The following is a 16,493-nucleotide window of genomic DNA, read 5'->3' as shown; positions in this document are numbered from 1 at the left end:
GAGTCTCTGTGAGTCAAATGACCACTAGACACAAGAAAATCTTGTACCACTTATAGTAAAATGTCAATTTCCTTTAAATTGTTTGCAGATTTAATGTCCAAAAAGTGGATTTCAGTCAAGTTTATGTTTCCAGAGATAAAAAGTTTTGAGAGCAACATGAATAGACACAGTTCCAATAAACTCTTGGGAATACAGTGCCTTATTTAATGAGACGAAACAGTGGCCAAGACAACAAACGAAAGGCAGGAAAGAATGTGAAAAAAAGTCGTGCTGCAGAGGATCAACTCGAAGTCAAATCATGAAAGGAAACTTCTGGAAAGTTTGAAACTATGATATCCAGTGTTTACTGAACTAATTATTAAAGCCAGCCACAAAAACACAATCCGGTGTAACAGGTTTCAAATTAGTTTCGTCCTTGAACGTGTTATCATTCTCCAAGTAGCAAAACAAAAGACTAAAAGGAGATTAAAAGTACACATACACCCACAGATAAGGTATGTACAAGTATTCCTGTGAGCCAAAAGTTCAGGATTCGGACTGCTTTGGTTAAGTTTCAAACTTTTTTTTTTTCAACTCTTGGCCCTGTCTGATGTCATTGCAAGCAGATACCACTAATATGGTCATCTCTATGAACACTGACTGGGTAGCCAATCAGAGGAAAGCTGATTTAAAACATTTTACTTTAAACAGATTGCAAACTGAGGGGCTAGAAAGTATAAGTGAAGCTACTCTCGTATATTAATCATCAGAGGGCCATAAATGTTACTGCCGTTTATGCTAAGCTATTGAGGATGTGTGTAAATTATGAAATGCTGGTGACAATTATTAGGGTTCATCCTGTGGGCATCACCATCATCATTTTCTGAACCAAAAGTCATTGCAATCCTTTTAACAGTAGAAAGATTTTGCTCTGTATTCACGAGCAATCACACAGGAAGCCTGCATTATACCAACTGCTTTTTTTTAAAAACAGACTAACTGGTCATACTGTTAATGTGACAGATTGTTTCCTTTTCAAATACTACTTATTGTTTTTTGCTTTTGTTTTCAACTATCATTTCTTTCTTCCTCGCTTTCTCCCGTTCTCTTTGGATCTTCCTTCTCTCACCACGGGCATCTACCTCCCCAGTGCTTTAGCCTTTAATTTTCTAACATTTGTACCCAGGTGGAACAGTGCTGAGAGGGCTGAAATAAATATATATTTCTTTTAGTGGCAGTTTGTAGTATTACCACAGCCAGTTGTTCTCCTGAGGCCGTTCCAGCTGTTACTTTCAGCTGTTGGGGTTTCATTGAACAGGGAGCTATTGTCTCATCTTTTAGCTGCTTGTACACAAAGATCTTTCTAAATCGATCTGGCAGTGTGTGTGTGTGTGTGTGTGTGTGTGTGTGTGTGTGTGTACACACGTTTCAGTATACACAGGGGTGTCATTGGTCTATATTTACCAACTTAAGAATGAGACAGCATTGTGTTGTCGACATACTTGGCAGTGAAGGACACCAAGTTCAGGGTCACCCTGATTACTCAAGAGACATAGAGAGAGTGAGGTACAGTAGATGAAGACAGACAGACAGTCAAAGGCAATAAAGAGAGACTGAAAAGCATCTTCAAGGAGTGAGACAGGGAGACAAAAGGAAGTGGAACATATTCGTCCTACAGATCTTTGGCAACAAGAGAAACTGTGAGTGGGATTTCCATTTCCTCAGCCACTAGCTAGATCTAACACAAATAGCAAGCAAGGCTTTTTTGCTGTTCATCAGTTGCTGAGGAATTAGAGTACCTAATAACACTAAGCCTGGGTAAAATGCATGCACTGTACCTCTACAGTACATTTGCATATAGCAGCTAATTGCTAGTGTTTTTGCTTTGTCAAAAAGGTTTCCCTTCTCTTCTTGTTTCTCTTGAAAATGTTTGCTCGCTTCTTCTGCTAGCTGAACTTCTTAATTGTCTTGTCTTTTGATGGCCTTAGTGGATGTAGCTTTTTAATTACTCTCCTGGGAGACCACAAGTCAAGCTCCTGATGTATTTGTATAATTTCTTTCCCGTCAATGTTTAAAACAGTGAATCGTTTACCTTGTTTTGTCTCAGGTTGATAGATTTTTATTATTAACATCAGACCTAGAAAATGAGCTCTCACATTACTCCAGAGACTTTAAAAAAATTGCACGGTGCATAGAAATAGAGCCACTTTGCTTTATCTGCTTTCCCTCCAGGGGCCTGGGGATCCAGGCTTCCCCATGGAAATTGATCAATTCCAATGTGCCAGAGGTTGACCTACTATCCTCTGTGTTCAAACAAACCTCTCCCCTTGGGCAGCAGTGAGACGCATAAAAACTAAAATAAAATAAAATAAAGTAAAGCAGCAAGGGAATCAGCTGACCTGCAAGCGTATTAGCCTGTTCCCCAAACCTCTTCCACAATGCAATTGAAGGAGATGAGAAGAAATAACACACTGCGCTTGTTTATATTGCTAACACAGGTGGCTGCTATTGGGAATGGGTGAATGAAGCTATCATTCAGGCACGACCTGATTCTGTTTGTTGGGTGCGTTCTGCACTCACCTCCCCAGAGCAAACACATGATTAATGATGGACAGGGTGTGTGCAACACCATGGCCAAGCTCAACTGAGGCTCAGTTGCTGAAAAAAAAGGGGGTGATTCACTATAACACACCATTTCAACATGTCACAACACAGTAGGCTGGACAGTGAACAACACACAAAAAAAATTGTAGGTTTTCACTTTTCTTTAGCTTTCTTTTCTATTTTACCAATTTATAGGTTAACCCAATAACTAAAGCTTCAATTTCCAGTTAGAGGCCCAGTAGAAACCCCAGTCGCTGGGGGAAAATGATCATTCCCTGGCCGGTTTGCAAGTGATTTTGGACGTTGCCAAATTGGGTGGAGCACCAAGAAAACCTCTTGCTAGCAGATCTCCATGGTCAACTGCAGTTTGCATAAAAGGTACTAACTTGTCTGCAAGATGTCAGGGCTTCGCAGTGTGGAGAGAAGGAAGAGAGGACCTAAACGTAGGATTTATGAAGGATAAGGACAGTGTTTATTACAAAGGCAGGATGAACGGAATACAACAGACTGAAACTGACTGATTGACTGAATGGCTGGCTGGCTGGCTGGCTAACTGAACTGGAAAAACACACATGCAGAATTGTCGGCAGCAATGACAAGACAATGAACTGGAGGAAAGTAAGGACTTAAATGCACAGGAGTGATGATGATGAGAGACAGGTGAGAACACAGCTGAACTGAATCTGACTAATCACACACAGGAAGTGGAACAGAACATAATGGACACAGACCGGGGCAAACATAAAACATAAAATGTGAAAACTAAACAGTGGCAAAATTCAAAACTGAAAAGGCTGGGTCATCGACCCAGGAACCCTGACACAAGAACCTGCAAACTAACCTCAGAGCTGTAGTGAAATTACAAAAAAGTGTGACAAAAAACAAGAAAATAGAGAACGTTCACCTTCAAAGTAAAAGTTGTGTCACAAAACATTTCAAAAGGCAAACAGTCTTCGTTTCCAGTTTGCATTACAAGGGTAACAACCACTTAGTGAGTAGCTGGTGAATGTCTGCAGACAAGTCAGCGACTTCTCCAGCACAGTTTATCTCTTTGAAAGCAATGTCGCCTAGCAACAGTAAAAGACCTCCAGCAACCACTTGCCAGCTGGTTGGGGAATATATGTTTCTCCGTAGCAACCACAGGTTGCTAGACAGTCGCCATTCAGTCTCTAGACCTGTACGACAAGAGCCTATGATAATCAGCAGCTTAATGAAAAAAAAAGTAGTTTCAGCAGTATTTAAAATGTTTTTGTAAAGCTACATATTAAAATGCTTAATCGGTTTTGAAGTATTAAATGGATTCTGAACAGTTTCCTTTCCTCTCTGAAGTGTATCATTGACATATTGGATTGAAACCCCTTTATCGAAGTAGTATTGGGTGTTTGATAACCTTTTTTGATTGCTGTAGATTTAGAAATATAATTATTATTATTTTCACCTTGTTCGTTGTTTGTAGTCACTTCAATAAGAGATTTAAGCACTACGACAAATATTCTATATACAATTAAAACTTAGGGCTGATTATTCCCATTATAAATCTATTGCTTTTGAAAAGCTTAAAGCACACAGGTAAAGGTGTTCACTGTAAACATATGCATAATCGTGCAACTAATCTGAACTCAATTTCAAACCCAGCTTCAGGTTGCTGATTACTAATACAGATACCCTCATGGCTAAGGCTACAGTGCCTTTAGTGCTCGACTGACTCCTATTGACAATCACATTGCCTCCTACACACCTCTGCATGCTCACTCGTAGCTTCCCCTCCCCTCCCAGGTGCCGGTTGGGGGGTTACCATGGAAACCAGGATGGTGATGCATCGAGAGCAGGAGGAGCAGTCGTCCCAGATGTCTCACAGCATGCAGCTGTCCTCCCAGATCAAGAAGAGGACCTTCACGTCAAGGTGCAAACAGACACACAGTGATAGCAACATCACTGCATGCCATTTATAATGAATTAATTTGATAATATTTATCTTCATTTTAACAAAATTCGGGAAATGCCACAACCAAAGAGGAACTAAGGTATTATCTTTGACATCAGATCCAATTTATTCTTTTCTGCCAAAGGCTTTCTTTGTTGCCCAAAACCTATAAAAATCTCAACAAGCTACACTAAGTGGCATGTTCCTTCATCTCGCTAATAAACACAGGAACCTCTTTATTTCGTGTTATGTGTGGTATGTGTTCTCCGCTTTTCTCTGCAACTATTCTTTCGATTTACTTCAAACTTGGCAGGTGTATTGCTGGGGGCTCACAAAAATGCAGTGTTAAGCTTGAAGTCTGTCAGATCAGAACTTCTGATAATTTTGCTAGAAATCGCTTTCTGTTACACTTCTAAAACAACTAGTTGCCTAAGGTGTTTAGGGAACATCGACACACCGTCCCCCAAGGAAAAAAAAATCAAAAACAACGGCTCTCACCAAAACAGGTCTGTTTCTGGTGATTATTTGACTGTTCAGTAACTGTTTCTTTCAGCATTGCTCTGTGCATAATTTCATATGATTTATTTTCCATTTTTATTACTTAAATAGAAAATACAGGCTTAGTGAGGTCAAAACATTATAATCAAGAGTTGGTTTTGTCTTTTCATGGGGTTTGCTAACAGCACAGATAAGGAGGAATAATCTTTTACCCTTTCATTTAAAAACCACTACTTATCAATATAATGAACTAAACGCACTCAAACATGTGGCCTTTACATGAATTTACTGTCATCAGTGATCAATAAGTACTGCATACACATGAAATTCACTTCATTAGATGCATCTGTTCAACTGATTATTATTGCAAATATCATATGGAAGCAACTCGCTGGATTTAGGCCTGCAAACATGGTCAAGACCTGGTGAGAGTCAAACAAAAGATTATAATGTGGAAGAAAGATGATGTAACTCTGAATGTGGCGTGGTTGTTGATGCCAGAAAGGCTGATCTGAGTATTGGTAAATGGCCTTTATTTGTATAGCGCTTTACTTAGTCCCTAAGGACTCCAAAGTGCTTTACACTACATTCAGTCATTCACCCATTCACACATCATACTGGTGATGGCAAGCTACATTGTAGCCACAGCTGCCCTGGGGTGCACTGACAGAGGCGAGGCTGCTAGACACTGGTGCCACAGGGCCCTCTGACCACCACCAGTAGGCAACGAGTGAAGTGTCTTGCCCAAGGACACAATGACCGGGACTGTCCGAGCCGGGGCTTGAACCGGCAACCTTCCGATTACAAGACGAACTGCCAACTCTTGAGCCACGATCGTCCCATTTTAGATTTTAGAAACTGCTGATCTACTTGGGATGTTCCCACACAACCATCTCTACAGTTTGCAGAGAACGATTTAAAAAAGAGGAAATATTCAGGGTGGGGTTGGTTGCAGAGGTGTTTTTGTACACATTGTTTAAATACTAAACAATGTGTTAGTGTTTACCACAGTTATCTCTTTATAACCACAGTGTACATTTTTGGATGGCTGCTTAGAGCAGGATAAGATGCCACGTCACAAAGCCCAGACCATCTCAAACCGGTTTCTTGATCATGACAATGAGCTCACTGTGCTCAAATGGCCTCCGCAGTCACCAGATCTCAATCCAGTAGAGCAGCTTTGGTGTGACGCTATCATGTCAAGCCAAATCTCAGAGGAATGTTTCCAGTACCTTGTTCACTCTATGACACAAAGACCGAAAGCAGTTATGAAGGCCAGCACTAGCAACTTTACAGTACTTTTGTTTACTATACAGGATCTAAGTTAAACTCTTCTTAACTCTGGGACACCTCAGAGTCTAAAAAGTGGCTTAAAAAAAGCTGCGTAATCACTCTCACAGTAACAGCTCGAGGGAATACAAAAACAGAAAACTGATAAGCATAATGTTTGTGTTGTCATATCATGAAGACTTCTGTTCAAACTCAAATTTCATAAGCAAAACTCCAGAAATAACTAGTTCTGTTTTACTTTATGTGCAGTATTGTTTATTGCACGTTTATTTTTAAATGAAAGAGACAATTTAAACAAAAATCACAATAGAAAATTCACTGCACTATAATAGGAAAGTGCAGCTTGAGGCTTTAAAATCGATGAAGCAAACTGATTAATATTTGAAAAAGGTGGAACTGTCTCGCACCATACGCAGCTTTCTGTATAGTATTAAAAAGAAATAAACAGGATATAGGATTAACAGATTGAGCAACTTGTTAAGATGAGGACTCCTTGCAGCTTTACTGATAGCAGAGGACATCCGTATGCATCTTTGCTATAAAACAAATGTATCCTTTATGTAAATTTCATTTTTAGTACTGATTCACTACATGGTTCAATGACACATTCAATCAAAAAACGACCTCAACACATGCACACAAGCAAACAGTTTTATATTTCAGTCTTTTCTACCAGAAGTCCCTTTGACATTGTACTACAGCCGGTTTTAAAGGCTAAAGTTAAACATAAACTCTTGATCATATGATAAGGAGACAACAGCGGGATGAGCTAACGGATAAATTAAGACACCTGTGTGTACAGATGCATCAGTTCAGCTACTTTGTGGTTAGCATGAAAATTACCTGAAGCAGGAAATGAATACCTTTCAGTTAACCTGCTACACAAACATCCAAAAACAATCTCAAGGTCCAAGGCTGACTTTCAGTTTAACCCATGAACACCCAGTCCATCATATTTAATAAATATAGTTTTATTTTTGAGACGTCTACAACTATGTGATTTTTTTCTCCTGAAAAACCTAAAAACCATTTTAAAGCAAATTCAAGACGTAGCAAATATGATACAAATGAAAGCTATATATGGAAATGAACATTTTATAAATAAAATTGTCAGGTGGTTTATTAAACTCTAAAGTTTCAAAATAATTAAATTAAAAGGTTAAAGTTTTAACCGACTATAAACATGTCATGTGTAATGATTAGATTGCAAGACTTCATTCTTCATTCATTGTTATTTGCCTCATTTTAATTTTCTCAAAAGGTTTTTTTATAACTTTTTTTGTTTCTTTTCATTTGGCTGCCCACACTCACATGCAGTAGGCCTATCCATTTACACTATGGCAGAACACAAATGAAAGCAGGCACACAGGTACAAGTCAACATATACTCATACTCTCAAGCCAAATTTGCCTTCATTTTCATGCACCCCTCTTGCTGTAGTGAGTTATTAAATTAGGCTAACCTGTGGGTCTACAATCTCCATTGCAGAATAAAGGGAACTGGCCAATTTTTTATCCTCGGGGAAGTTGAAAATAAGCAATTATTCCATCTAGCTTAGTTCAGCTGAACTTAGAGGTCATGTCTCCTTTTGTTTAAAAGAAGAAGCATGAGAGGGAGCAGGTGCATTGGTGAAATTTATACTTAGAACATGCTCGTGGGAGCACACTCAAATTTATCTTCATGTTAGATTGAGCAAAGTGGCCTCTGGGTAGGTTTAGCCAACACCAGAGAAGGGAACAGTTTTCACTACAGTGGTTTCATTTTTTTATATTTGTAGAATAGCACAAAACAGTCTTTGTACAGTATGTTGACATGCATGAAACAGCGATAACAGAACGTCCAGTTCCATCAAGTTTCCCTCTTTTTTATTTCCTCCTTCCAGTTACACCAAGTTAATATTTTGAGGAAGCCCACTGTTTGTAAACACAAACGAACAACCACTCTCTTTCAACCAACAGCAGTGGCATGACATTTTTGGCCTGCACGGATTACTGCATGCATTTGGAAGTTCCTGATAATATGCGCCCTCATGTATACATATATCTATATATACACACACATATATATATGTACTACCCAGCCACACACACAACATTATTCAGTGGTACACACATTCAACGGGAACCCAAACAATAGAAAGAAAATACAATTATAGGAAAGCAAAAGCAGAAGTTGTTCTCTCAGCACCGTGAAATGGGGAAATTTCCCAGATTACAAACAAAAGAAAAAGAGAAGTCACGTCAATTTGCATTGCCATTTGTAAGATGACTTGTTGAAAGCAATGCTTGAGGCTAGATGTTAACAGCAACGGTCGGGGTTTGTGTGACGCAGGTGGATAAAAATACAGTTCTGGCATCGCATTTGAGATTTTGAGATTTTTATTTATTACAGTGGGACTCTGTGGTAAAGTAACGTACACTACTTCACAGGAAGAATAAGAGCAGCAGCTTTTTAATTAACAGGAATCCAAAAAAGCTAATGCATATTCCTAAAAACAAAAAGAAAAGGTTTTCATTACATAAGAAAAACAAGGGAAGCCTTCGCACTTATAAAATAGCCTCTCACTGAGGTTGCAATTATTCTAAAAGAGTAAGCCTCGTCTTCAGATAAGGAAAAAACTCAAATTTGTGCTTCTCGTGTTACAAATGTGCTATTCAGTTTCACAACTGCAACAACAACAAAAGCCTCTTTCCTTCCATGGTGGTGCACATACTGTGGATAATGTCAACTCAGTTTTATGTTGGAAATTCAGATGTAGAGTTTGTGGTGCAGTGTAGGCTCAGAAATGTACATATCTGCATAATTGGGCAAAAGTCTTTTCTTTACTAGAAAAACGGGAAGTAGGTGCAGCGGTTTACTGAAACATGCAAAACATATAAGGCAAAAACAGAGTTTTTACAGTGATGTGCAGGGAAAATCACTATTTGTTATGAACACCTTCTTTCGTCGACACAGCCTGAACTCTTGCCATGCTTTCTTGTAACTTCTTTCTCTAAGTCTGTAGGTGTAGTTCTCCATGGATCTTGGTGGATGTTTCAACGCTACATTTTGGATTTTGACTAACTTTTGTTCCATTCTCTTGCAAGATGACCCCACCCTGTTTCAATAATGTTGAGGTCCAGGAAGGCCAATTTCTCAGGTCCTGTTTTGATTGGGGTTTTTATTTTTCTTAGTTTTTAAGGACACTACCTGCTGGTCATCTACCGTAGATAGGTTTTTCAGGCCTACCGCTTTTTCTTTTGTCCTCCACATATTCAGGTTCCTCAATTTTTACAGACATACTGCACAGGCTGCTGAGATCTGTTAAGTCAGCGGTCCCCAACCCCCGGGCCTCGGACCGGTACCGGTCCGCGAGTCGTTTGGTACCGGGCCGCGCGAGAGTTGAGGCTCAGGTGTGAAATGTATGGTTTTCAGGGTTTTTAATCGGTTTTCAGCGTTAGTTTGTTATCTTTTTATCGTTTACTCGGTTTTCCTGGGTCTTTTCACGTGTGTTATGAATAAATCTTCTTTTTTTCGGTACCGGTACTAGTTTTATTTTGTTGTATTTATCCGCGACACCTTAAAGGCCGGTCCGTGAAAATATTGTCGGGCATATACCGGTCCGTGGCGCAAAAAAGGTTGGGGACCGCTGTGTTAAGTCATCAGCTAATAGACAAAAATACTATTTTATCTGTAAAATTAGGTTATTTTTTGGGATATTTTATAGAGTCAACTAAAGAATTTGGAAACAAGTTAGGCTAGGTAATGATGATCGGTTTTGCCTAAAGACACGATTTGAAATTGGCTTAAAATTTGCTACGTTGTCTGTTAAATAGAGACAGCTAAAAGGAGTGAAACAAAAATGAGTGAAAAGCATCCAGTGTCTAAAGAAGGCTTTTGAAAAAACGTAAGAAAGACTAAGGACTTATTGTAAAAGACCGTGTTAGAAAAAAATATATATAAATAATTCTTGAAAGCAAAATATAAACAAATGGGGGGGTTGGTGGAGTAGTATATGATGAAGCAATAACTAGGCGGTAACTAGGAGAAGTGTTGGCAGTGCATCAATATTTACACTCTCCTGTATGTGACCAGTGACTGCAGTTTATGTTTAGTTCATCTGGTATATTCCACCTCACTAAATGTAGCTCAAACAGCCAAACCATCACCTGAATCAAACATACTGTAGAGCCTGAAGTTTTACTGGTCACTATAGTGACCAGTAAAACTTTCAAATGGCTGTGACCGTGTCATAAACAATCCAATAAACTCGCCTATACATTTGCATGAGCTTAACGTCACCAACCGCAGTTCCTCTTGATGACAAACACAATAATAACATGTGTTTGTACACCAGTGATGAAAAGGGGAACACTGACAGAGCAGAAGCAGCAGCTGATTGCAGTTATGACATTTCTCACACTCGAGGAGAAAAGAGGTCGCATGCTGCTCTGCTCGAATGGCTATATTAGGGTTTTCAAACCCCACATGGGATGAAGCTAGTTGAATAATCGCATAAAGCACAAGGCTACAATTCTGCAAACACTGCACATTTTACTGCCCACAGACAAGAACCTGAAGACACGACTGTTTCAGCCCTACCACTGTGTTTAATATCCTGTTTTTAGCTCGTATCCCATTGCCACAGGGTCATAGCTAAAATTAAAATATGTTTTAACAAAGCAGTATTTTGTATTTCCCATTTAAAATAGTAGCGAATCCAATTTAGCAGCTTGCACAGTAATACTACTGACAACACAGGAGTAGTATAAACTGAATAGTGACAAACATGCTACACCATCCTATGAACCACGCTTTGGGTTTACCCCAGAGCTGCAGAGTGACAGAGGGTATATTAGTGTGACAAACATTACAGAGGATGTGTTTCAAAGAAGTTCTGCCTGTGATGGATTTATTTTCTTTGCAGTTTCCTTTGTCTTGTTTGATTTTTGGTTTGCCATTGTTTACCTCGCTACATCTTCACAACAGGAACCAGAAAAGATGCATAAAAGTTGTTTTCTTAACTGAGATAAGAGTTGCCTGCTTTAAAGTGAATCCCTGGAGCGCCTGAATAAATGAACCCTCATGTACTTTGTATTTGCCTACATTAACCGAAGCACTCTCTGATGCACGGCCTCCTGTGCTTCTCAGCTGGAGGATATTAGAGGCAGTGCTGCTTTCTAGTGGCAGAGGAGAATAATGGCCTGATGAACAACAAATTGGATATTGTGTCATAATCCGTGACAAAGTTAATAGGCGTGCTAATATCCTTCTATCAGCAGAATAGATAACTGTGAAGGATGACAAGGGAAGATATCTATTTTGTAATCTGTCACCTTTGTGTGTCGTTTGATGATTTGCAAGATGCATGTTAATCATGCTTTGTTTTATTTATTTTATTTTATTTTTTTGTCCTCCACAACACTTTGGATGTCACAGCGATGAGGAGGCTTCCTATTCAGGTGTCTTTCCTATCATACCCGGTGATGTCATGTCAGTCAAAGAGGTCCTCGACATGGACAACTTCCCTCGGCACAGGACATGGTGAGGCACAAAACAGCTCACAGATCATCTTCATACAGATGTAATTTGTTGAAAAATACTTTTACATTTAAATTACGTTTTAATTTAAATTTGAAATCATTGCATTTACGTTTTAATAATTGTGGATGAACTACTAGACAAGAATGTCTTTATTGAAACGTGTTAATTCTAGTGTCGTAAATATTCAATACTTCCATAAGACGAGTCAAGCTCAGTGAAATGTGTCCTGGGAATTTCAATGGATATCTATCAACAAATGCATATCACCTTGCAGGACGATGCAGTCAAATCATCCTCTTTAAAAAAAACAATAACATCCTTGAGGTCCAAAAATGTGACTCAAAAGCATAGAAAGTGAGAGCAACCACATGATCCTTTAAATAGTCCTAGTAGCAGAGGCTCACAAAAACCAGAAGCCTGCATCTGCAAGTCTTGATGGGGGGATTTCTAACGCAGGATGAATCTTCAGTGCATGAAAAAAAAGGGCAGCAACCATGGACGAGTCTCTTCACACTGTCAACAAGGCTCCGCTTTTTTTTTTTTTTCCCTGAGGACTTCCTTCCTGGATGATCTGTTTATGTCATAAAACCCCTGCCTCTCCGTCACTATCCATGCTCTCTCTCCACTTTATTTGAGGAAGAAGAGTGGGTCAACTTCCACTGACGCTTTGCCCTGCGAGCTAATACAGCACAAGAGCTTTTCTGTCAATAGAGAATCTCAGTAAACAACGGAAATCAGGGTTTTTTCCCTCGTTCTCGTCAGTCTATAAAAGGCCAGCTGGGTCCCTTCATTTGCTGGCTGATGTCATGGACCAAATAAGCAATAACTATTCAACTGCAGTCATGCAGAAGAAGGATATTAGATATGTTTGTATTTTTGTGGTTATAGATAGAAGCAGGGGAGTTTCACATCCTGTGGAGGGATGTAGAGCACAAAGCACTGTTTTATTTGTTAGTCCATAAAACTCTTTTGTTTTTGTTATTTAATTATAATAAATATTTGTTTCCCCATTTATTTAATGTTCATGAAACCCTTCATCACACAAATGCATGAAACTGTAACCAGGATCGAGACTGATGGGACACCACTGATAAACATCAACTACCGCCACGCTCAAATGACAGCTAATCAAAGATAGGAGTCAGCCGATACTGATGATTGTCTGATAAACTCAAGCTATCGAACATCTTCATTTTTGACTCTGGTTCATTTACAGAGAGTGGGGCAGTGGTTAGCCTTATAGCAAGAAAGCCCTTGGCTTGAATGTGATGGCCTGTGTAGTTTACATGTTCTGCTGTGCCTGCACGAGTCCTCACTGGGGACTCTTGACTTCCTCTCACAGTCCAAACACATGGGTGCTGAGTTAAATAGTGATTATAAGTTGACCACAGGTATGAAAGTGAGGGCAAATGGCCGACTGTTTCTCCGCGCTAGCTCTCCAATAAAATGATGACCTACCCAGTTACTCACTCACTCACCTCTTAACTACCTATGTAGTTAACATCTACAGACTACTGCAGATTAAACCTACTAGTTTGGTTTAATTTAAAAGATATTTAATTTTTTTTAATCACTTTATGACTCTGAGTATAAGGACTTTGCAAACAGTCTGTGAAAGTAAAGAAACATAAATAAATAAAAAAGGTCTTTTTTTCCACTTATAGAACATATACCACCTACACAGTGCTCTCGCGTCTGGTGCAGTCAGGTCCATTGATAACAGCCTATCTTTGCAGCATCTTTGCAGCAGACGGTTTGGTTTTCAAACAAGTGAAGAGTGAAGGCAGTCTGCCAAAAGGAGCATGAGGTTTTAAAGAAAAAAGGCCTCCATGTGCTCAAGAGGGAATTATAAAACTGGTTTGTGGGTCGATTTGAAAGACATGTTGGTTAATTGTGTTGGACTTCATATACGAAGCAAAAGAATAAATATTCTGGTACTCAAGCTGGACTTTTTTTTTTTTTGCCAGAACACATGGTCTTTAACTTAGTAAGTGAATCAGAATATAAGAGGATTTTGCTGATGACATGTATGAACTCTTTTTCTTTCTAAGTGTCTTACGATCATGTTGCCAGGACAGGATTACTGCTCGGCTGTCATATCTAAAAGTAATCCCAGAATAGAGAGGTTTAGGTCACAGAGAACACACGCTGAGGGATTGTTGCCTCTAGTGACTTGATTTGCTTTACCAAAATCCCTCTTCTGCTCTAGGGGCACCTTGTCCTGTCTGGGTCACGTAGTGTCTGTGTTGCAAGTCAATAGCACTTTCAAATTTAAAGGCTTAGCAGCAGCCAGTTTCCTGTTCTCCAGTCTATCCACAACCTGATTACACTCTTGTGTCAAAAAGGATTTGACATCGCTAGTGTAGACTTCATCATAAGTGCTAAAAATAAAAGATATTTCCTTCTTCAGGCCATGAAAGGAAGCTCTGGCTGGCAAGTGGCCGAAAAAAGTAAATAGACAGATGAACAGAGGTCACAACGAGTATTAAAGTAGCAGATTAGAAATAGTAGAAGACAGTTGCCAAGTAGCAAGAGTGAAAAGAGGGGAAGTCATCGAGGGTGAAATCACACCCTCTTGAAAGACAAAACACAACTGAAAGTAATGAGCCTCAGCTGCAATGATGTAGTCCTGCCAACTTAGCATCTCATTATGTCCCCTCTTCCATATCACCACGACAACCCTCCTATCTCATCAACCAGTGACTATCCATCCACAAACATGCTCAGCTAATGCCGCAGTTTTGTGTCACCTTCAGATTTTAAGACCCAAACCCTACCGCGCAAATTTGCAAGGTCGACTCCCTCTGAAGTGCATCTTCAAACTTCCTTTCTCCTCAGATGTGCTCAGATGAACACAGTGTAGATGGATAGTTTAGATGGAGGCTGGAAAAAGCTGAAGATGACTGACCTCTACGGGCCAAAAACGAAACGATGGAAGGATGAAGCTGAAAGCTCTTGAGAACTGGCACACTATTTCCAGACCTCTGCTTTAGCGTTTGCAAGATGGGGGAGCTTAACATTCGATTTGATTTGTGCGGAAACAAATGTGCTAGATCATTCTGTGCTGGCAACTACATGTTCCTATCAGATTCACGTAATGGTCTCTCCAGTATCTTCCCCACATAGGTAAGAAATAAATTATGCAGCTGACTCATGCATGCCCGGTTTGTCTTGGCAAGAAGGTTTTTCCTTTTCTTTGCAGAGACAGGAAAGGTTTTGGAGAAATAATAAACCCATAAACCTCTTCATGCCCACTGACTCGATGTGATCCAGTGGTTCATTCCACTCAAGGCTTAAATCTGAACCCAGAGAGATTAAAAGCACCAACACACTTTGCTAAACAAGCCGGTGGCAAAAAATACTGAAAACTGTGTTTTTAGGCACATGGGATTGTTAGTGTGTGTTTGCACATATTTATTTGCCCGTTTAATCAAGAAGTTTGCGCATTTAACTAAAAGATCTCGGCCATTTACCGAGCGATTCATGCTCTAGCAAAAAAAACTCAGAACTGCTCGTGTGAATATTTAAGATTCTTTCTCTCTGCTGTGGCAAATAATTAAGCCCTGGGGTCTGTCAGTCAAAAAATGCTTCAAGATGCACATGCACTCTACCATGATGAGAGAGGAGTATTCATAATAACTATAATTACATGATAGCATGTTTCAGTATGTATATATCTATTCAAATGGATTAACTGGATGTACAGAGGAGATGTATACATATTCATACCGTCAATATGTCATGCAAACGTGCATGGGCTACCAGTAAGGCTTCATTAATTTTTTAAGAGGTGTCTGGTTTGTTTAACAGCTTACAAGGAGATCAGAGCACAGGTTCAAGAGCTGAGAGCTGGTGGGGATTAACTTTGTAACTTCACAAACACTTAGATTAACACAAAAGAAGAGACTAATCAAAAGCAAGCCTTGATCCTCTTCCTCTAGTAACGCAAGTTTTCCTACTTAGTGTGTCACCTTTTTGCCCTGAAAAAAAAACAAACAAAGAAAAAAAACATTAAATTTGCTTCTTCTGACTGAATATACTATCACAACTGCCTTGCATCTCCATGACAACCAGCCTGATGAAAGGCAAGTCAAAGATGTGACACGGCCGACGACACAGTGTCGCTTTGAACTGTCCACACCTAAAGGATTCCTGAAGAGGTGTTCGTCAGGGTAGAAGCGTTGCATCGTTTTTACAGTGATGTGAATCAGCAGTGGCAGCCGGGCTTGATGTACAACTCATAAATATCGATGCCTCAAAGCCTTTGAACGTGTGCGAGAACCGTGCTTATATGAAATGACAGAAAGCTACAAATTGAGCAGCGAACTAATGACCTCATCAAGGAGCGTTTGAGAAGACAATCTGACGAATATCATAAAACTAGCATTTGACTGTAAATGAAGTGGGACACACTGAAATTGTATTATGGCCCTCTGAAAAAGAAACGCTATTTGGATTCTCTCAAAAGGTAAAGCCATCTATTGCAAAACATGTTTAAAATTTTACCTGCAATTCAAGTTTCTGCTGTTACCTCTCGTGAATGCTAGGTGTTTTTTTAACATGCTACTCACACCAACAGCACAAACACCTTTGGGAGGTCCAGTTCAGTGAATCTAATTAATGTAGGTGAAGCTTAGCAGACAGGCACCAGCTACATCTGCCTGTGTCAGCATAA

The 16,493-nt window shown here is 39.5% G+C and overlaps 1 protein-coding gene across 1 annotated transcript in view; it reads left to right on the top strand.

The window, feature by feature from the left end:
• Positions 1-643: 643 nt before the first annotated feature.
• The window catches only part of myom3 (myomesin 3), a 74,569-nt gene continuing 58,719 nt past the window's right edge, over positions 644-16,493 (top strand). The window contains exons 1-3 of the mRNA XM_040030400.1: positions 644-1,679; positions 4,360-4,486; positions 11,714-11,818. Coding sequence (XP_039886334.1) covers positions 4,380-4,486; positions 11,714-11,818 — 212 coding nt within the window. The 5' untranslated portion in view covers positions 644-1,679; positions 4,360-4,379. The remainder of the gene's footprint in view (positions 1,680-4,359; positions 4,487-11,713; positions 11,819-16,493) is intronic.

The sequence above is a fragment of the Simochromis diagramma genome, unplaced genomic scaffold (assembly GCF_900408965.1).
Source record: "Simochromis diagramma unplaced genomic scaffold, fSimDia1.1 OVJJ01000361.1, whole genome shotgun sequence".
Lineage (NCBI taxonomy): Eukaryota > Metazoa > Chordata > Actinopteri > Cichliformes > Cichlidae > Simochromis > Simochromis diagramma.
This window is presented reverse-complemented; position numbering and strand designations above follow the sequence as displayed.